This window comes from Antennarius striatus, chromosome 13, assembly GCF_040054535.1.
Source record: "Antennarius striatus isolate MH-2024 chromosome 13, ASM4005453v1, whole genome shotgun sequence".
Lineage (NCBI taxonomy): Eukaryota > Metazoa > Chordata > Actinopteri > Lophiiformes > Antennariidae > Antennarius > Antennarius striatus.
The window spans coordinates 21,494,812-21,515,466 of record NC_090788.1 but is presented as its reverse complement, the minus strand read 5'-3'; the positions used below and the strand labels follow the sequence as shown (position 1 = coordinate 21,515,466).

The following is a 20,655-nucleotide window of genomic DNA, read 5'->3' as shown; positions in this document are numbered from 1 at the left end:
GGTTAAATAAAGGTTAAATAAAAATAAAAATAAATGTACTTTATTTATCCCAAATAACAGTATTTGTGTCTAGATTGCACTAAATACAATGAAGAACAAAATTTGAAAAGAAAATGTTCATCACCAGCAGTGATCAGACATCCAGTGTGCATTCGTGACAGTCTAGATCTGAGATAAAAAGCTTACGTATTATTTAGGTGGCCTCTGGATATTTAAGAACATAAAGCGTCAAAGTCCATCTTTTATAAGGCGTTTAATGTCCAAGTAAAACAAACATCAGCTGTCATGCATGTGTCTCCACTCTCAACCCTGTATCTTCAAGCATTAGTTTTACCTGCGGTCACTGATCTCCTACATGGATGACTTTGCATGAGGTTCCATCATATGACTTCCTGATTAGGTTTATGATCTTGGTGGGGGCTCCAAGGATGTGTTCCATTCAATAGACTGCTCAGTGATGATGGGTCGTGTTGCTATGTGATCTGAGCGATCCTTCCTAAAACCTGCTTCCTGGTCCTGCAGACTCTTGTCCACGGCTTCCTGGAGACGACTGAGAATGACCCCATTGAAAATCTAACTGGGCACCGAGAGTCAGGTGATCCCTCAGCAGTTGTTGCACTTCCTCCTCTCACCTGTCTTTGGTAGTTTCACTGTGTGCCCCTCTGCCCATGCTGTGGGTGTCTTGTGTAGACTTCAAGACATAAATGTCATAAATAAGAACAGTGAGTATGAATGGTTCTCAAAGACTTTTATTTGTAACTGATGAAGGTAAGTTCAATTTTTACGAAACTCAAAGTCCACTTCTGATCAGCGTCTCAGGTGCTGAATGTTCCTTTTGAGTGATGCCTGGGCACTTCACACTATTTGAACAAAACATACCAATGTCACATTATTTGTTAAGCATTCAGAAAAGCCATCAATTTAACCAAAGAACAAAAATAAAATAAAAATCTTCAACATTTGATTTATCGTTACAAACTCATCCTTGTCATGAACTGGTCACTGCAAAGACTGATTTAGCTAATTTCACATCCTGTCACATGATGGTTATTATTGAGCTCATGTAAAGTCCTGATGAGTTATTTTTATAATGAGTAATCCCACTGACACAGATAAATATGTATATTTCACTGAGGGAACCCACCGTTCTCTCTTATGCATCTCTTTGATCGTTTGAGGGAGGGGTTTTCCAAACGTCTCTGGCAGGAAGAAAGCAGCAAACGCAGACACGACACACATGGTTCCAAAGGTAATTTGAGGAAGGTACTTATAGTAAATATCTGTATATGGAGAAAGGATTAAGTTATTTGTCAACGAGTTAAGAAATAAAATCCAGTAAAATCAATGGCATTCCTACATAAGAGCGGTTTACTCACTCAGACTTAACGCAAACGGGGCAACGCAGCTTCCCACTCTGGCGATGGTGCTGCATGTTCCTGTCCCCGTGTTCCTGATCACTGTGGGGAAAAGCTCCACGGCGTAGATATACATCAGACCTGCTCCGGCCGTGAGAGCAAATTTACCCACCATCTGCAAAGCAACAGCGACATAGGACACACCTGCAAGGGAAAGTGGTTCGAACAGAATGAAATGAAGACACTCCGTTCCTGTTTAATCTGTTTAAAGTCACATGTCTGCAAAAGCAGACGTGTGGAAATCAGACAGGTTCTCACTTTGAGGTACCAGTTGAATCAGGTACAGTGACAGTGCTGCAGCGAGTAAGATACAGGTAAGAGTCAGCCGTCGTGGAAAGTATCTGATTATGAGCCAGATGAACAGGTAAGCTGGGATCTCAATCACTGCAGAGATGAAGCAGCTGAGGTAGGGGTCAGAATGAAGCTGAGAGGTGCCCAGGGACAAACCATAATACCCAATCCTGAAACTGAACCTGGGGAGACAGGGGGAAAAAAGACACATAGATGTATGAAGGAAATGAGATGAAGTTTTCTCTGTTTATCATATAAAATATAAGAGCAAAATTAACATAGGAAAATAAGCATTAGTGACATTATGGGGAGAAGCTGAGTCCTTAAATAATGGAGATTCTAATTAATTCTTAATTTTTATTTAGAATAAAGTTTAAAAGCTCAGGGAAAGTTTGAAAAGGCACCTAGTTAACTGGTGAAACATCTTTAATTTCAAAGGCACATTTTAATTAATCCAAAGGGAATAATCAGTCTGAGGATCCTGACTGAGATACTGCATGTAATAATCTTTAAGTAATAATAATAATGTAATAATCTTTAAGTAATAGACATAATGTAATAATCTTTAAGTAATAATAATAATGTAATAATCTTTAAGTAATAATAATAATAATGTAATAATCTTTAAGTAATAGACATAATGTAATAATCTTTAAGTAATAATAATAATGTAATAATCTTTAAATAATAGATATAATGTAATAATCTTTAAGTAATAATAATAATGTAATAATCTTTAAGTAATAATAATAATGTAATAATCTTTAAATAATAGATATAATGTAATAATCTTTAAGTAATAATAATAATGTAACAATATTTAAGTATTCTTGTTTAATTTCACTGTTTCTGTTTTCATTTTTTCAAATGTCATTTTTTTACCGGAGCGTTCAGCAAATCAATTTTTGATGAATTCATATGTCACAAAAACAAAAGTAAATAAACCACATTGTATGATTATAATTATATTTTAGTTTGTTCGTTATTTTCCTAGTATTAATTGTGTTTGAATGTGAACTTCACGTGAATGTGTAAGCTGACATCCATGACATCAGATTTTTTATCCAACTTCTCGATGACATCTTACAAAATCCAGCAAACCTTCACATGTGGGGCAAAAGTTAGACGGCTTCGTGCCCTGTGGGGGCTGGAAGGTTGTCCCTTCAATATTTCTTCTCTAGCTGCACTCGTTGTGGAAAACTTCTCTTTACTGAATAAGGAGGCAACTTCTATTACTGAAGCAAGAATAAAGATTTAGAAAACAAAGATACTGGTAATGATGCTTCCCAGTGCATCCTAGAGATTTATCCTGCAACCGATTACACTTTGTGATCTAATCAAAGTGGAATAAAATGTGTGTTCTTCCTGTTATTCCTCTGTATCTTGTACCAACATTGTCTGCTCAGCGTGCCTGTTGGAATTCAACTGCACACCCCTGTAGTTCAAAATGTGTGTTTTGCCAGTGCTGATGGAATGTCTTAAAAATCATGCAGGTTAACTGTTAATTGGGGATCAATAACATACATACATGATATGTAAATAGGTGGAAAAGTAGTTTGTATGGAATAGAAAGCGGTCAAACGGGACACCTACCACACCAAGCACACGGTGATAGTTGTGTTTCTGATGTTTCGTGTCTTCAGCAGGTGAAGAATATTATGGTATTTCTCGGGGAGTGTTTCTGTCTCACTGTCCTGAAAATACAAAAACTCAGTTGTGACAGTTTGTTGTTAATCCGTCCACCGCTGTGATCAATAATAAATAATAAGGAGAATATCCTACACGGGCTCCTATTCTGCTGCTGTGACTTACCTGCGTACCAAAGATGACCTGAGGAGCTTCCATATTGTTGAATTTAGCAATCTTTCTCACGATGGCCTCTGCCTCGTCCACTCTGCCCACAGACAGGAGCCACCGGGGAGATTCTGGGACAAACCTTCAGCAAAAAATAAAAAGCAGTAAAGACTAAATAGAAGTCATAATGTTTCTGATGAAATTACAAATGTTGCCGTAATGTTTACAGCCCACCACCAGATGGGGATGAAGACCAGGCCAGGTAGTGTGGTGGCAAATAAGAGGAATTTCCAGTCCCTCAAAAAAAAAGCAAGAAGAGGCAGCAACATGTAGCCAAAAGCAAATCCAAAGTTTGCACCGAAAGATGAGAACATGAGCCGTGTTTTTCCCGTCAAGATCTCAGTGCCTGCAGAAAAAAGAGCAAAGCTGAATAAGATAAGAAAATATGGATAGGGACAAAACATACATGACAATGAATAGTTCAATAGTAAGCAAATCAATGACTCCTCTATGATAACATTATCTGTTATTAAAAAATATAAATGTTCACATTTACCCAGCACAAAAGCAGCTACATAGTTGGAGGACTGTGAGAAACCACTGATGAAGAAGAAAATACAGAACACTGTCCAAGTAGGTGAGAAGATCTGAATGATGCTGGAAATAATCTGAGCTACCATGGTGGAAATGAGAACAGGCTTCCTTCCAAATCTAAATGAGAGAAGAAAAACTAAATGAATGAGACGCATAACATTTAAAAAAGGTTATTGTACTTCCTGTAGTATATTCCTTGTTTCAGAGCTTATAACAATATGAAACTGTGATACACAGTAGAACCACACATTAGAAAACACCAGGTAAAAGAAAGTAGTTAAATACATAAGTGGGGTCACTCTAAAAATAAGTATTAAATATTACAGAAGTTTTCAAAAATCATTTGTTTCTTCTATAAATTTCCCTTTAAATAGATTTTCATATTAGAAATTTTAATAATATTTTACAAAATCCTTTAGAAAGTTATAAAAAATAAGCAATTAAACTGATCAGACAAGCAAATCATTACAGCAATATTGATTTTTAAATTCCACTTTTATTTATTTGTGAAAATTTTTTAGTACCTGTCTGACATCTGTCCTGAGATGGTGGAACCAAGAAGAATTCCCAGAAAGAAAACTGTGGAGGTGAACGGCTGTTTCCACTGGTCACTACACACCAGGTCAAACTAGACCATTCAAACATAAACAATTCAACTATTTTATTTTATTTTTTAATTTAATTTTTAATTGTATATATATATAATTGTATAATTGTATATATATATATATATATATATATATATATATATATATATATATATATATATATATATATATATATATATATATATATATATATAATATTCCAAACATCAGCTGCACACTGACCTCAGAGACGATGGTGGACTGGTAGACGTCTCTGCTGTAGCTCCAGCCGTCCAAACAGCCCTCCTGCTCCACATCGGTCAGGTTGACGTCTCTGCCAGGAACGAGTCCCTGAGCTGAGAGGTTTCTGACCACATCCAGTCTGTACCTGCTGCACCTGCTCAGCTCCTGCCCCCCATCCACCACCTCAGAAACACAGACACACACCCAGCTGGAAATGCGGTGAATAGTCTGGCCTGTATTGTTCATGGTGCCATACTGCACTAGGAAACTATTGCTGGTGCTAAACTAGTGCAATTATACAATGGATAACCGTTACACTTCTTTATTTATTTTTTATAGCTTTAATCCTGGTTCCATGTATGAAAAATAGCCAAAACGCTGCGTACCCTGTCTCTGAATAGCATCAAAAATTATGTTACTTCCTCCTCCATTTTTTCAGATTGGAAAGAACTTTTTACATTTTTTTTAACTTTGATGGAGGATGACTCAAAACTACACATTTAAAGTATTGCATTAATACTTAATTATACTGTCAGTGTGGATGTAGTCTGTGAGATAACAAATAATACTATATAATAATCAAAACTGTTATTTTTGGAATGCCGGTGGTACAAACACCTGAACGGGAAATTACATTTTATTTTTTTTATTTATATTTTTTGTGCTTGTAAATTACCCAATCAACAAGTTGTTAAATTTCATCTGAATAACAAACACCTGGTCTTATTCCATTCCTTTATTTTCCGTGTTTTATTTTGAAAACCGGAAGTGCTTGTCCGTGACCGTCGGTGTTCGGAGCGCGTCCGGTGATCAAGCGTCTGTTGTTGATTAGCGATCACAAAACACGACTTTACTAACAGGACGAGGGGGCAGCTGGTTTAAACGTTAACACCTTTAATCCCAGGTAAAAACTACAAGTCGCGCCTAAATCTGCACCCCGAAGGAGGAGCGGGTTAGTGAGGACCCCTCAAGAGCAACAAATGAACAAATGAACAACATGTACAGCCCAGCTGGGGGGGGGGGGGTCACGTTTATTCCCTGCTTTATAAATTAAACTCGTTTCAATGAGTTCTAATGGTGTGACCTCTGCCCGGTGACGGTAACGGCCCCCGTACCGGAGTAACCTAACGGGTACCTCAGTGGGGATGGCGGCAGCGCCCGGGGCCCGGGTGTGGTTGGTGTCCGGAACCAGGCAGTGGTGGGGGGGGCTGGCCCCCACGAACACGATGGCGAAGACGGTCAGTCCGTTGGGCACCAGGCTGGCGCTCAGCAGCAGGAAGGAGACCCTCTGGAAGGGGCTCCACTCCCCCACGAACCCCACGGCCTCCTCATACGGCGGCATGGTCCACGGCGCTCCGACCCTCCGGCCACACCCACTCTGTCCCACACATCACCGGCACCGGGAGTCAGAGTACCAGCGTTACCCGTTACTGAGTAGTAAAGTACCATCATTACCCGTTACTGAGTAGTAAAGTACCATCATTACCCGTTACTGAGTATTAAAGTACCATCATTACCCGTTACTGAGTATTAAAGTACCATCATTACCCGTTACTGAGTATTAAAGTACCATCATTACCCGTTACTGAGTATTAAAGTACCATCATTACCCGTTACTGAGTATTAAAGTACCATCATTACCCGTTACTGAGTATTAAAGTAACATTTGGTGATCTTTAAAAAAAAAAAAAAAATCGAATTAATTTGTTTTTCTCATCTGTCTTTAGAAAATACAATTAATTAAAAACATTAAATCGTGCTCTTCTAATCATTTGTGAATACTGATATCAGTCTACATAGCTCTACTGTCTCATATTTTACTTTGTATAGAATTTTGAAACATACCTTTTTTGTGGTTTCTCTGTAATCCACACCTGTACAGGTACATCACATGTTCAGCACTTGGAAACCATGAGTGTAAACTCATGCTTTATGTGTAAACTAGATAAGTAGTGCAACCACAGGTATATAAGGGAAGATTATTAGCCAACAAATATCAAGTCACCCTTTGCACTGATGAGTAACGTTTATTACTATGAACTAACACTCTCATGCTTGTAGCAGGACATTTTGCGTAGAGGGTAGGTTTCTGTTTGGTTCTGGCTTGTGTGCTTAAAGGCTTTGGTAATTCAGAAAGTACAGTTTGCACTTTGTCTGTGAGAGGATCATACTGACCAAGAAATCTAGTACATCTTATAAATCCATCCCACAATATGCTGGCAGTGCATCCGTTGTGTCCCACACCTCTTGCCTGTTCCCGTCTTAGATAGGCCCCAACACAATCCTTTACCAGCAAGGCAAATAAGCAGCTGAAGACACACACACACACACACACACACACACACACACACACACACACACACACACACACACACACACACACACACACACACACACACACACACACACACACACACACACACACACACACACCAAAGAGTGTGGAGAGTACGTATGTTTGGGGGGGTCAAAATGTTGTCTTCTTTCAAGGGGGTCTTACCACAGAATGTTTGATGTCTGAAGCTCCTCCAGGGTGTGCAGCCTCCCCAGCAGTGTTTGATAGAAGCGCTCTGCAGGGTCAGTTTGAGGATGATGTGGAGACGTGAGTGACGGATACCACTCTAGTCATGGAGGGTGTGGAACAGAGTGTTGAAAACTCTTCTCCCCGGTCGGATCGGAAACCAGAACGCACAATGAATTCATCAAATAGCGTCCTGGTTATCGTCTTCCCAGACTTGTCTTTTGTTGCAGTACCATCAGTATCCATTACTGATTATTATAGTACCATCATTATCCATTACTGATTATTATAGTACCATCAGTATCCATTACTGATTATTATAGTACCATCATTATCCATTACTGATTATTATAGTACCATCAGTATCCATTACTGATTATTATAGTACCATCATTATCCATTACTGATTATTATAGTACCATCAGTATCCATTACTGATTATTATAGTACCATCATTATCCATTACTGATTATTATAGTACCATCAGTATCCATTACTGATTATTATAGTACCATCATTATCCATTACTGATTATTATAGTACCATCAGTATCCATTACTGATTATTATAGTACCATCAGTATCCATTACTGATTATTATAGTACCATTATTAAACGTTACTGATTATTATAGTACCATTATTAAACGTTACTGATTATTATAGTACCATTATTAAACGTTACTGACTGCTGGTGAGACAGCTGTGCGCAGAAAACGTTTTTCTTATGTGTCTACAAACCATAACTTCACACACAACCCATCCATCCATTTGTACCAAAGAATATTTTTTTTACAATAAACTTTCCAATATGTTGATATCTGATTGATCTGACTGTTATTATAGGAGCTCTGAGAAACAAGTGAGACAAAAAAGTTTTTTTTAAAAACTAATTAACTTCTTTTTCTCACCTGTGTTTAGAAAATAAAATTAAATAAAATTAAATAAAACCTTAAATTATGGTTTTATAAACATGTGAGAATACTGATAGTAGTCTACACAGCTCTACTGTCTCATATTTTACTTTGTATAGAAATTTGAAACATACCTATTTTGTGGTTTCTCTTTAATCCACACCTGTACAGGTACATCACATGTGCAGCGTTTGGAAACTTATTTGAAGCTCATGTTTTATGTGTAAACAGCTTCTGGAGAGTTTCCACTGGAAAATCATGTTTACTTCAGGTGAAGACATAAAAGACCTGAAGAAGTTCTATGAATCAAATTCAAACCAAAACAAATGTAGGCGATCATCTGGTCTAAAGTTCCTCTGTTGTTTTTGTCAAGTTGACTTTTACTAATTGTCATTTGAAGTAATACTTTAATATACAGTGAAGACTGTAATAAAACAGTTGTCAGTGCATCCATTGGGAGGACTGGTCCTGCTCTGCCTTTGTTTCTATTACCCTCATATAATTAACCTGTAATTACACCACTCCTTGTTCTCCTCATATGGCTGGAATAAACTGTTGAATCAAAGAAATAAAAAAAAGTTATCGTTGCATTCATACTTAGCAAGTTCATATGCTTGGTAAAATATCCTACAAATTATTTGCAAATTTATCAGAATTGAAAAATACTTTGTATAAGAGTGTAATATTTTTCACCTTGCTAATTCATTTATAAGTCCGTTTGACCCTGGTGTGGGTGTCTGTGTCCAGAGCGACACCCACTGAAACACACAGACTAGAGACCAGGAGAAACACAGCTGCACCTCAGTCCTCTGGCTGTGGTGAGACGCCTCACTGCACTGTAGTTTCAGGAATAAGATAATTCAATGAGAATAAATTATAAGTAGGTGCTGGTAGGATGGCAGTCAGTTCACAGCAATCCTGGTACAGCAGACAACAGCTGTTATTTTAACGCAGATTTTTCTCTATCATGTTTAATTTGTTCCTCAATAATTCTCGTTCCTCTACAAGATAGTTTTTTGTCATGGATTTTTTGCATTTAGACATGTTTTTGTTTCATTTGACAACAGTAATATGTCAACATGGGTACAGGTCAGATCAAGACGTACATGTAACTGTATGTTAATGATACAAGACAGGATTACAACATGGGTTGTAACCATGATGACATCCTTAATGCTGTACATTATTTTACAAGACTCCTGCGTAATTTAATATTTGTCAGAGAATCCTGTTGGGGGGGTTGCTTTTGAATACAAAAATGCTGAAGAATAAGAGTAAGGGAACAATATACAGTAATACCTCTGTACTCGACCATAATCCGTTCTGAGGTGGTGGTCGAGCACCGATTTGTTCGACCACCGAAACCAATTTTCCCATAAGAAATAATGGAAAGTATTTTAATCCGTTCTTACCATTTAGAAAAATACCTAAAATATTATAAGAACGTGTATCTAAACAACAATGAACACGTAAATGTGCACAAGCAGTACAGGATAAAGATAAAGCATTATAAACCATTTTGTATAATTTACTTTACGTTTTAGAGAGCGGTTGATGGCACTAGCGTCATCATGGAAGGGGAACCCCCTCCATGATGACGCTAGGTAACGCGCCTCCAGGGGTTTCCTCCCTTCTCTCTCTCTTCCGTGGAGGTGAATCTGGCTGGGCATTAGCCTTCCTCTTTTCCTTAAGAAGGAACCTGTCCATTGTCAGTTGCTTCTGCTTCAACATAGTGGAAATGGCTCGTACACCACTTTCATATTTTGCTATAATTTCCGCACGTCTTTGCGTACGTAATTTGCGTACGTCTTACTCCGCTCCTCCTTTGGCCAGCTTATGATCCCAGCGGGGTGTCTGGTGACCGGCAGTGCATACATGTTGATGGCTCGGACCTTGTTCTTGCCATTCAGCTGACTTCTCAATCCTTACTCTCTGGAGGTATTTGGCTGTGGATGACTTCCTTGCGGCCTCCTCATGGTTTCCATTAGCCTGTGGGATTCCAAGGTATTTGTAGCTGTCCTTGATGTCTTCTATCCGGTAGTTGGATGGGGTAGATTCCTTCTGTGGGTCTTTCATGATCAGGACTGTCCTGCCTTCAGTCAACCGTTCTGGGTGCGTCCCATCCCTCAGCAGCTGGTTCATCTGTGCTGCTAGACGATCGTGGAGTGCTGTCAGCTTCTTTAGCCAGTATGTATGGATCATATCGGATCATATATATATATATATATACACACACATACATACACACACACACACACACACTCAAAAAATGTATACAATACAGAAAGCATCAAAGCGCTGCTTTCTGGACAGGGTGTGCCTGTTGGAATTCACACCCCTGCAGTACAGGCACCCGTCCAGCAGAGGACGCCCACGTTCTCAATAAATGAAGCTTCAGGTAATGAACAAGTCGTCAACACAATTGTTCTAAAAGGGTTTGTGGCCCCATGAGGCCTCATGTCATCACTACGACAGGTTGTCAGGCTGGTTTGGGCTCCCATCCGTCGTGGGACTCCAGAAATCATTCAGCTCACCAGAACCACAAACACGCAACCAGTCCATGTAACATGTTGATGCTTAAAACACTGTGTGTTTACTGGTGTGTAAGTATGTAAAGCCTGAGTTTAACCAGCGTTGTGTTTTAGTTGAATCATCGATTGGTTCACTGTGTCTGGAATGAAGATCAGAGGCAGGAGGGAGAGTCATGGGTTCCTCAGTACCACTCTGAATAGGAATGTGTTTAACAGAGGACCCCTTGTCTCCTTCAACATGATTACACCAGCATGAAAATACCAACAACCAGAGTGTCCCAGTATGTCAGGAAGAAGAGATGTAATGGTTACTGGGAAGAAGTTCAGAAGATTTCACAACTGAATGGCTCCAGTACTAAAGAGAAGCCAGAAGTTGTTTCTGTTAGTCTGAGTTAAAATGAGTTCAAGTCAGTTTTGATTTCATGAAGTTGAGTTTGAATTAGAAAAGAACGACTGAGGAAGAGTCTTAGCTATCCATTATCCAACCAGTCATCCATCGCTCCTCAGAGTCCACACCTCCGTTTCCTGCTCTGTACCCTCCTTGTTCTCCCACGTTTATCTTTTACTTTCCCTTCAGCCTTGAAGTGTAGTCTTTCTGTTCTTCTCTCTGCACTTGAGGAGTTCCTGTGAGTTTATTTCTCCACACCTCCCCCCCAGCGGTGTGAATCATTACTGGCCCAGAGTAGATTTTGGAAGCAGAAGCACCATTTTCATCCATTTCTGTCAGGTATGTTACGAACTGTTTCTACAGATGTATGTGTGGATAAAAGTAATGTTGGGTTTTAATCCGCAGTTTATTTGTGTTTGGGTCGCGTTTTATTGATTATAAATGTAAGTTATACAATCTAAACCGTTTTCTTCATACAAATAGATCTCACTCTTTACTGTTTAATGAATATTTCATGGCCAAACCATGAATGATTAAATAACATCTGTCATGACTACTAACACAACCAGTAACTACACCATCAGTCTAGTTACTGACACTCAGTTACCTCTGCCATTACTTATATGATTACTATATTGCTATCATTGCTGTTACCATTATTGATTACACTTCATTTTGCCCCAAGTTGTAACCATGGAAACTGAACTGAAAGCACAACGATGGAGAAGAGCTGCATGTCCTCTCAGTAAAATCCCTCTCCTCCTCCTGCTCCTGTACCTCTTCATCTGCTCCCTCGACGTTTTAAGCTCTGCTTTCCAACTGGCTGGAGGTAAAACTTCATCATCAGCATCACCGTGGCCTTCATCTGTCCCACCGTCTTTATTCTCCTCCTTCCAGGACGGCTAGCAGGAGATTTCTTCCAAGGAAACGTCATCCTGTCAAACCAAGTCGCGGGGCTGGTGGTAGGATTACTAGTTACTGTGTTAGTCCAGAGTTCCTCCACCTCCACCTCCATCATAGTCAGCCTCGTTTCATCAGGTCGTGAGTACTATCATAAAATTCTATTTTAGGTACTTTTAGAGTATTTTTAACAGTTCCATATTGAACTTGGTTGAATACACACATTTAACACCCCCCATGTGAAGAATCATTATCAGATCACAGTTCATCTACTCACTATCTCAAAAATACCAATATTTCCAGTTCACATTTGTCTTGGTAGTCCTGAATGTCCAGTCAGCCATCCCCATCATCATGGGCTCCAACATCGGAACATCAGTCACCAACACGGTCGTTGCTCTGATGCAAGCTGGGGAGAGAGAACAGTTTGAAAGGTATAGGTGTGTGTGTGTGTGTGTGTGTGTGTGTGTGTGTGTGTGTCTGATGTATCTGTTAATAAGAACTTATAAAGAAAAATAAAGACATTACAAGTGGTTCTTCTCTACAGGGCGTTTTCTGGCGCCACGCTTCATGACTGCTTTAACTGGTTGTCCGTTGTGGTGCTGCTCCCTCTTGAAGCTGTCAGTGGACTTCTGAGAAGAACGTCACAGGCCATGGTCGACGCCTTACTGCTCAGCAGCGGGTCAGAACCTCCAGAGTTTCTTCAAGTTCTCACGAAGCCACTTACTGACATTATTATTCAGGTACCTCGTCAGCAATTTTCCATCAACATGTTAAATAATTCAGTTCATTTCACAGCAGTAAAATCATTCATTAGTTTTCACAGCAAAGAAAAAATCTTTGATTTAAAGTAAACTACCTGTTGAGAAAATGAAAAAATGAAGAAACAGAAAAAAGTCATTTGAAAATGTCACCTATTAAATAGATTTTATTATTCTACGTCTAAAGGTTACCTATTAAACAGATCTCCCAACTCCACAGTTCAATGTGCACCCCCCCCCCCCCCTTCAGGGACACAACGGTGCATCCTGTTACTGTTTAGAAGAAACTATCAAACTCAAATTTGCAACTTGGTGACCAAACAAATAACTTCTTACAGAATACCAGCTAAATGCAGTTTTTTAGTTTCAGCCACATACAGATGATACAGTCATTTCTGCATCTACTGTGTACCTCTGGCCAATGAGATGAACTGCAATTCTATTATATTATATTTATTATATTTCATATTTTTTATAAAATTAATTTTATAATTTTTTTTATAAAAAAATTAAAAATATGTATTTTATTATATTTTATATGATATATATTTAATTATATTGAAACAAACAAACTGTTTTTCCATCCACTGTGTAGTTGGATAGATCTGTTATCACTGGTATTGCAGCAGGAGACCCGAGTGTCAGGAACAAGAGCCTGGTGAAACAATGGTGTCAAACCGTCAACCTGAAGGTACCGATATCCAAACATTAACATCCAATTAATTCTGGTTTTTCTCAAGGACGAGTTCATCTGAGCGTCTCAATCTGGTTGAAAAAAAAAAATAAAAAAATAAAAAGAAGAACGACACGGGACCAGCTTGGTTCTCCACGTCACGTTTACATGCTGAATGTTCCATGTATGTTCTATTTCTGTGTTGTTTTCTTGTGTTCACTGCCAACAGGACAACGACACTCTCTGGGTGACACACAACCTGTCGGAGCAAACACACAAATGTAGGCCTTTTACATTTATGTCTGAATTATTTATCTCCCTCCTCTGTTACACACTTTCCCTCCTACTAGTGCGATTTTATCACGTGTGTTACAAATCAATAACTGCACTGATGTCCCCCTTTGGACTTTTATCAGTTGTGTTCTGACACCTGTGGTCACTTAACTCACTCCTTGTGTCCAGGTGGACATCTGTTTGTGGACTGCTCTTTGTCGGACGTGTCCATCGGTCTGATTCTCCTGGCCTGCTCTCTGGTGACGCTCTGCTGTTGTCTCATCCTGATGGTTAAACTGCTCAGTTCCCTCCTGAGAGGGCAGGTGGCCGGGGCAATTAACAAGGTGGTTAACACGGGTAACGTACGTTCAGCTCACCACAGCGAAAGCAAGACATTCTAAAAACTGACTTCACCATGACCTCATGGCATTGAGGTTATTTATCCACTGATCACACGCCTGTGCCGTGTTGTGTTCTCTAACACACGCCTGTGCCGTGTTGTGTTCTCTAACACACGCCTGTGCCGTGTTGTGTTCTCTAAACAGACTTTCCCTTCCCGTTCACCTGGCTGACAGGTTACGTCTCTCTGTTGGTGGGGGCTGGGATGACCTTCCTGGTTCAAAGTAGTTCTGTCTTTACTTCTGCAATCACTCCACTAGTAGGTATGTAGGAAAACGCACACACACACACACACACACACACACACACACACACACACACACACACACACACACACACACACACACACACACACACACACACACACACACACACACACACACACACACACACATTAGGGTGTGTGTCACAGCGTTGACATCCCCCAGCTTCACTGCTCCTTCAGTTACTGATCCTAAATAATCTATTTAGCTGTTTACATACATGTCCATATGTTGTTTACATGTATTGTATGTACTTTGTGACCTTCAACTATTTCGTCTTGACACCAGAGCTGCTGTCTTCACACAACTTCCTGAAAAGAGGAGAAGACGTCTCCCAGTAGAACCCTCATTTTAAATGATATTAAACTCTGTTTAGCTGTAAAACTGATTTATATCTGAAAATGTATTTTAAGTTTTTACTTTTCAATTAATTTTACAAATCAAATAAAACTGAAATTATTTTCATGCTACAAAATAACTTCCACTGTTAATTATCAGGCAGTACTGACCCTATTAGTGAAGAGACTCGCCTGCATTCAAACCTGTAGAAACTGCCTTTACTGCAGGCTACATTTTTGATTCAGTAGAAGTTTCTGTTAATCAGACTCTTAACCCTCAGGGGTGGGTGTGATCAGTGTGGAGAGAGCCTACCCTTTGACCCTGGGGTCAAACCTGGGAACAACTACAACAGCAATGCTGGCAGCCCTGGCTAGTCCAGCAGAGAAGATAGGTGCTGCTACACAGGTACACACACACACACACACACACACACACACACACACACACACACACACACACACACACACACACACACACACACACACACACACACACACACACACACACACACACACTCGTCTCCACACCTGGTGCTTGTCTCCACACCTGTCCCTGATCAGGCTGATAATCCTGAGGCTTTATAAACCCAGTTATTCTTTTGTCAGGTTGTTTTTGTTCTTCTGCTTTGCTCTTGTTGTCTGGATTTCCTTTAGATTAAAATATGGATGATCATCTCTCCATCCTGCATTTGGGTCCCATTCCTGTCCAATGTACAGGCCCGGTTTAATCTACAACAATATTTTCACGGACCGGTCTTCGATAATCGTTAACGACACCAGGACAGCTGTAGTCCAACAATAAATCACCTGGTTTTATGTCAAATGCAGACATCAACAGACAATAAACAACCTTTTTTTCATAAACCGATAATCAACAACTAAGTTGTGGGCGTTTAAGTTTTGGGTTAACAGCTGGTAACCTGTCACGTGACCCCGACCTGTCCAGAGGCACAGGCGCACGCATTCGTCTGTGCCTCATTCCGCACAGACGTCACTTTTCAAAATAAAACATCTTTAGACTGATAATAAAAAAATGAAATTTCAAACCTTCTGTGCCGCCCGGTACCTAAAGGCCACCCGGTACCGGGTCAAGACCCGGGGGTCGGGGACCGCTGACCTGAAGGAGGGGCACCATCCAGTCTTTAAAAGTGGATAAAGTGTTGGTTGAAAACAGCTGACAGCCTGACACAGACCAGAAAGAGCCCAGACACAGTGAGCACCTCAGTGTCTCCACACCCCAGTGATAAAGTTTAATTCAGAGATGTAAAAACCTGAGGGGGATGACCCCCCCCCCCCCAACAAATCACACCCTAGTTATGAGACAATTCAGGTGTAGATCTTCAAAATGCGTGTCTTGTATTTCCTGGTCTCCTCCCTCCACTGCAGACAGGTTACTGTTGTGAAGACACTTTTATTTTTATCTTCGATCTCCGTTTGTTCTGCTGGTTTGAAACCGTCGTCTGTAACCTACAGCTGAGGAGCTTTAAGCTTTAGGTTACGGACTGGATTTTCACATACTTGGGTTGTACTAAAATATGCACAAGAATCCCTGCTGTCCACTGTTGGTAGTAAATGATTACACTCAGTAAATGATTATGTTGCTGACCTGAAGACAATCATTTGGTGGTTTCTGAGCTGAAGCAATGAATTCTGGGTAATCGATCAGAACTGTGTGTTTCAGGTTGCGTTGTGTCATTTGCTGTTTAACGTGGTGGGCATCCTGCTGTGGTATCCCGTACCCGCCACACGCTTACCCGTAGCAATGGCTCGTGCCCTCGGCAGACGCACTGCGAGGTGTGGTGTGTGTCCGCTTTCACTCACAGCAAACCACCTCAGAATGAGTACTAAAGTAACCAAAGTATCCTATTACTTCACTCACGTGTACTCACAGGTACCGCTGGTTCGCTGTTTTATACCTCCTGCTCTGCTTCGTGCTGCTGCCCTCCTGTGTGTTTGCCCTCTCCATGGCGGGGTGGAAGGTGATGGCTGGGATTGGTGCACCAGTAATTATACTGGTTCTGTCTGTGGCTGTGGTGAACACACTCCAGACACATAGACCTGGTTGTTTACCAGGCAGACTGCAGAACTGGGACTATCTTCCCAGTTGGTTGACCTCACTACAGCCCCTTGATGACCTCATTGTGAGGCTGACCCCGTCCTGCAGACAGGGAGGAGGTAGATACCAACCACACTAAAGCGTACCATGACCCAACAAATCCAAATGATCAAAACGAGCCCCTCATTGACATGTCCTCCATAGTTTGGACGAGGAAACAGAGCGGCTGTAAAACAACACAGGAAGGATCACTGGACGTCATCGTCACCTCTGGGATGAAGGTCACGCAAAAGCAGCAACAACAGGAAACTGATGAACGCTGGCAGGAGCAGAGAGGAGCGAGTGAAGCTGAGCACCCTGGTCCAAAAACCCATCCTGATGACAACGCAGACAAGGAAGCAGCGTTCAGGCCAGAGGCCCCCGTAGTACCCAGGGCTGCAGAGGAGGATACCGGCTTCATCACTGCCAGCACCTGGCTCCACAACACCCGTCTGTAGTCTAACTGCTCTGTAGGATCCAGGGGGGTCCACAGGTGTGTTGTCTGGTCTGCATGTGTTCCCATAGGTTAACCCCATCAGAGGGGGTCAAGCTTTTGTGAGATCAGTGCTTATTCTAGTCTTGCAGCAAAATCTTTTATATATTTTAATGCGTGCATGTGACCGTCATGTGACCGTCATGTGACCGTCATGTGACCGTCATGTGACCGTCATGTGACCGTCATGTGACCGTCATGTGACCATCCTCTCTGGGAACTAAATTATCAGTCTTTATTAGAATTTGGCTCCAGAACTTAAACGTCTAAACATATTTGATATACTTGATGACAGTGTGACTGGTGGGGCTTTGGACTGTTCTATGAACTCACTGAATGGTAGAAAAAGGTTTCGACCCTGAATCTGTGTTGAATAAAGTCAACTTCACCCAATCAGCCGGACCCTGTGACCTGGAAGACCTGGAATCCACAGAGACCACAGGATGGGTACGAGTCACACAGGTATAGTACTAGTACCACACAGGTATAGTACTAGTACCACACAGGTATAGTACTAGTACCACACAGGTAGAGTACTAGTACCACACAGGTATAGTACTAGTACCACACAGGTATGGTACTAGTACCACACAGGTATAGTACAAGTACCATACAGGTAGTACAAGTACCACACAGGTATAGTACAAGTACCACACAGATAATACAAGTACCACACAGATAGTACAAGTACCACACAGATAGTACAAGTACCACACAGGTAGTACAAGTACCACACAGGTAGTACAAGTACCACACAGATAGTACAAGTACCACACAGGTAGTACAAGTACCACACAGATAGTACAAGTACCACACAGATAGTACTAGTACCAAACAGATAGTACTAGTACCAAACAGATAGTGCTAGAACCACACAGGTAGTACTAGTACCACACAGATAGTACAAGTACCAAACAGATAGTACTAGTACCACACAGATAGTACAAGTACCACACAGATAGTACTAGAACCACACAGGTAGTACTAGTACCACACAGGTAGTACAAGTACCACACAGATAGTACAAGTACCACACAGATAGTACTAGTACCAAACAGATAGTACTAGTACCAAACAGATAGTGCTAGAACCACACAGGTAGTACTAGTACCACACAGATAGTACAAGTACCAAACAGATAGTACTAGTACCACACAGATAGTACAAGTACCACACAGATAGTACTAGAACCACACAGGTAGTACTAGTACCACACAGGTAGTACAAGTACCACACAGGTAGTACAAGTACCACACAGATAGTACAAGTACCACACAGGTAGTACAAGTACCACACAGATAGTACAAGTACCACAGAGATAGTACAAGTACCACACAGATAGTACTAGTACCAAACAGATAGTACTAGTACCAAACAGATAGTGCTAGAACCACACAGGTAGTACTAGTACCACACAGATAGTACAAGTACCAAACAGATAGTACTAGTACCACACAGATAGTACAAGTACCACACAGATAGTACAAGTACCACACAGGTAGTACAAGTACCACACAGGTAGTACAAGTACCACACAGATAGTACAAGTACCACACAGGTAGTACAAGTACCACACAGATAGTACAAGTACCACACAGATAGTACTAGTACCACACAGATAGTACTAGTACCACACAGATAGTACAAGTACCACACAGATAGTACTAGAACCACACAGGTAGTACAAGTACCACACAGATAGTACAAGTACCACACAGGTAGTACAAGTACCACACAGATAGTACAAGTACCACACAGATAGTACAAGTACCACACAGATAGTACTAGAACCACACAGGTAGTACAAGTACCACACAGATAGTACTAGTACCACACAGATAGTACTAGTACCACACAGATAGTGCTAGTACCACACAGATAGTACTAGTACCACACAGGTAGTACAAGTACCACACAGGTAGTACAAGTACCACACAGATAGTACAAGTACCACACAGACAGTACAAGTACCACACAGATAGTACAAGTACCACACAGATAGTACTAGAACCACACAGGTAGTACAAGTACCACACAGATAGTACTAGTACCACACAGATAGTACTAGTACCACACAGATAGTACTAGTACCACACAGATAGTACAAGTACCACACAGATAGTACTAGAACCACACAGGTAGTACAAGTACCACACAGATAGTACTAGTACCACACAGATAGTACTAGTACCACACAGATAGTACTAGTACCACACAGGTAGTACAAGTACCACACAGATAGTACAAGTACCACACAGGTATAGTACTAGTACCACACAGATAGTACTAGTACCACACAGATAGTACTAGAACCACACAGATAGTACTAGTACCACACAGATAGTACTAGTACCACACAGGTAGTACTAGTACCACACAGGTAGTACTAGTACCACACAGAGACATCATTAACATTGATCCACTGGAAGAAGCTTCAGACACGTTTTCTGCTCTGGGGGTCAAAGGTCGGATGTCCTGTTTGGAAACACTTTTCTCCACAGACCCTCCAGAATGTTTACCGGTATATGTCTACAGGCCTCTGAAACACACACACACACACACGCACGCACGCACGCACGCACGCACGCACGCACGCACGCACACACACACACACACACACACACACACACACACAAAAGTGTAACATTATGTGAAGTAGAAAATTGAAAAGTTGTGTAAATCTTTTGTCAGTTTATAAACTGAAGTATAATCTCTGTTAATCTGGTGTTTCAGTGCAAAACGGCGTCTGAATCTTCAGACGTGTCAATTGATCAGAGGGGGGCACAATATGTGAAGAACCAGCTGGGGGGTGGGCAGCTGCATTCGCAAAATAAAATGATTACAAGGCTAGACAGCTCTTGGGTCTGTTATTAAAGACAAAATGTATTATGGGTAAATACAAATAGATGGTGGTTTAATATCAGTAGGGGGGGGGGGGGGGGTTCAGAAACCTTTAAATAAATAGCTTGATGCTGTATCACGGAATTGTGTTTGTTGTGGGTTGCTCCTGTAACGCATTAACAGCGAGGAACGAGGACTTCATTTAGTTTTAGTTTTCATTTATTGTACATTTACAATAAATTAAATTACTGTAACGGACGTTTAGGATTACTGTATATTTTTCCAGTATTATCCTGAGCATCTATCCTACTATTACACTCAGTTTAGTGTTACACTGCTAAAT

The 20,655-nt window shown here is 40.7% G+C and overlaps 3 protein-coding genes across 5 annotated transcripts in view; 2 read left to right on the top strand and 1 right to left on the bottom strand.

Annotated features, from left to right (window-relative positions):
- LOC137606261 (organic cation/carnitine transporter 2-like) overlaps positions 1 to 20,655 on the top strand; it is a 62,590-nt gene that overhangs the window by 37,223 nt on the left and 4,712 nt on the right. The window lies entirely within an intron of this gene.
- Positions 673 to 6,536, bottom strand: LOC137606007 (organic cation/carnitine transporter 2-like). Of its 2 annotated transcripts, XM_068331022.1 has the most exons (12): positions 6,060 to 6,536; positions 4,925 to 5,107; positions 4,619 to 4,722; positions 4,057 to 4,211; positions 3,735 to 3,906; positions 3,519 to 3,642; positions 3,300 to 3,400; positions 1,674 to 1,888; positions 1,377 to 1,559; positions 1,145 to 1,280; positions 791 to 860; positions 673 to 691 (listed from the first exon to the last, which is right to left on the bottom strand). In XM_068331022.1, exons 1-11 carry the CDS (start codon positions 6,264 to 6,266, stop codon positions 791 to 793), a joined length of 1,650 nt encoding a protein of 549 aa, XP_068187123.1. In that variant the 5' UTR covers positions 6,267 to 6,536; the 3' UTR covers positions 673 to 691. The 2 variants fall into 2 exon arrangements, with proteins under 2 accessions (XP_068187123.1, XP_068187121.1); XM_068331020.1 differs by lacking the exon at positions 673 to 691 and having other exon boundaries at positions 732 to 860.
- LOC137606006 (sodium-dependent phosphate transport protein 2A-like) lies at positions 9,176 to 17,864 on the top strand. 2 transcript variants are annotated; one of them, XM_068331018.1, is made up of 16 exons: positions 9,176 to 10,361; positions 10,457 to 10,544; positions 10,671 to 10,755; positions 11,546 to 11,615; positions 11,962 to 12,105; positions 12,174 to 12,317; positions 12,499 to 12,610; positions 12,724 to 12,919; positions 13,533 to 13,628; positions 13,840 to 13,891; positions 14,073 to 14,240; positions 14,429 to 14,545; positions 15,165 to 15,289; positions 16,565 to 16,677; positions 16,775 to 17,058; positions 17,144 to 17,864. In XM_068331018.1, exons 3-16 carry the CDS (start codon positions 10,744 to 10,746, stop codon positions 17,434 to 17,436), a joined length of 1,926 nt encoding a protein of 641 aa, XP_068187119.1. In that variant the 5' UTR covers positions 9,176 to 10,361; positions 10,457 to 10,544; positions 10,671 to 10,743; the 3' UTR covers positions 17,437 to 17,864. The 2 variants fall into 2 exon arrangements, with proteins under 2 accessions (XP_068187119.1, XP_068187120.1); XM_068331019.1 differs by having other exon boundaries at positions 9,176 to 10,544; positions 14,459 to 14,545.

Bases quoted from the DNA above. Each gene is read 5' to 3' on its own strand.
- LOC137606006 (XM_068331018.1), top strand. The intron at 11,616-11,961 runs GTATGTTACGAA...TTTTGCCCCAAG, and splicing joins TTTTCATCCATTTCTGTCAG to TTGTAACCATGGAAACTGAA. The intron at 12,920-13,532 runs GTACCTCGTCAG...TCCACTGTGTAG, and splicing joins TTACTGACATTATTATTCAG to TTGGATAGATCTGTTATCAC.
- LOC137606007 (XM_068331022.1), bottom strand. From the start codon at position 6,266: ATGCCGCCGTATGAGGAGGCCGTGGGGTTCGTGGGGGAGTGGAGCCCC. The intron at 4,723-4,924 runs GTCAGTGTGCAG...TGAATGGTCTAG, and splicing joins AGTCCACCATCGTCTCTGAG to TTTGACCTGGTGTGTAGTGA. The intron at 1,281-1,376 runs GTGAGTAAACCG...CTCCATATACAG, and splicing joins CCCGTTTGCGTTAAGTCTGA to ATATTTACTATAAGTACCTT.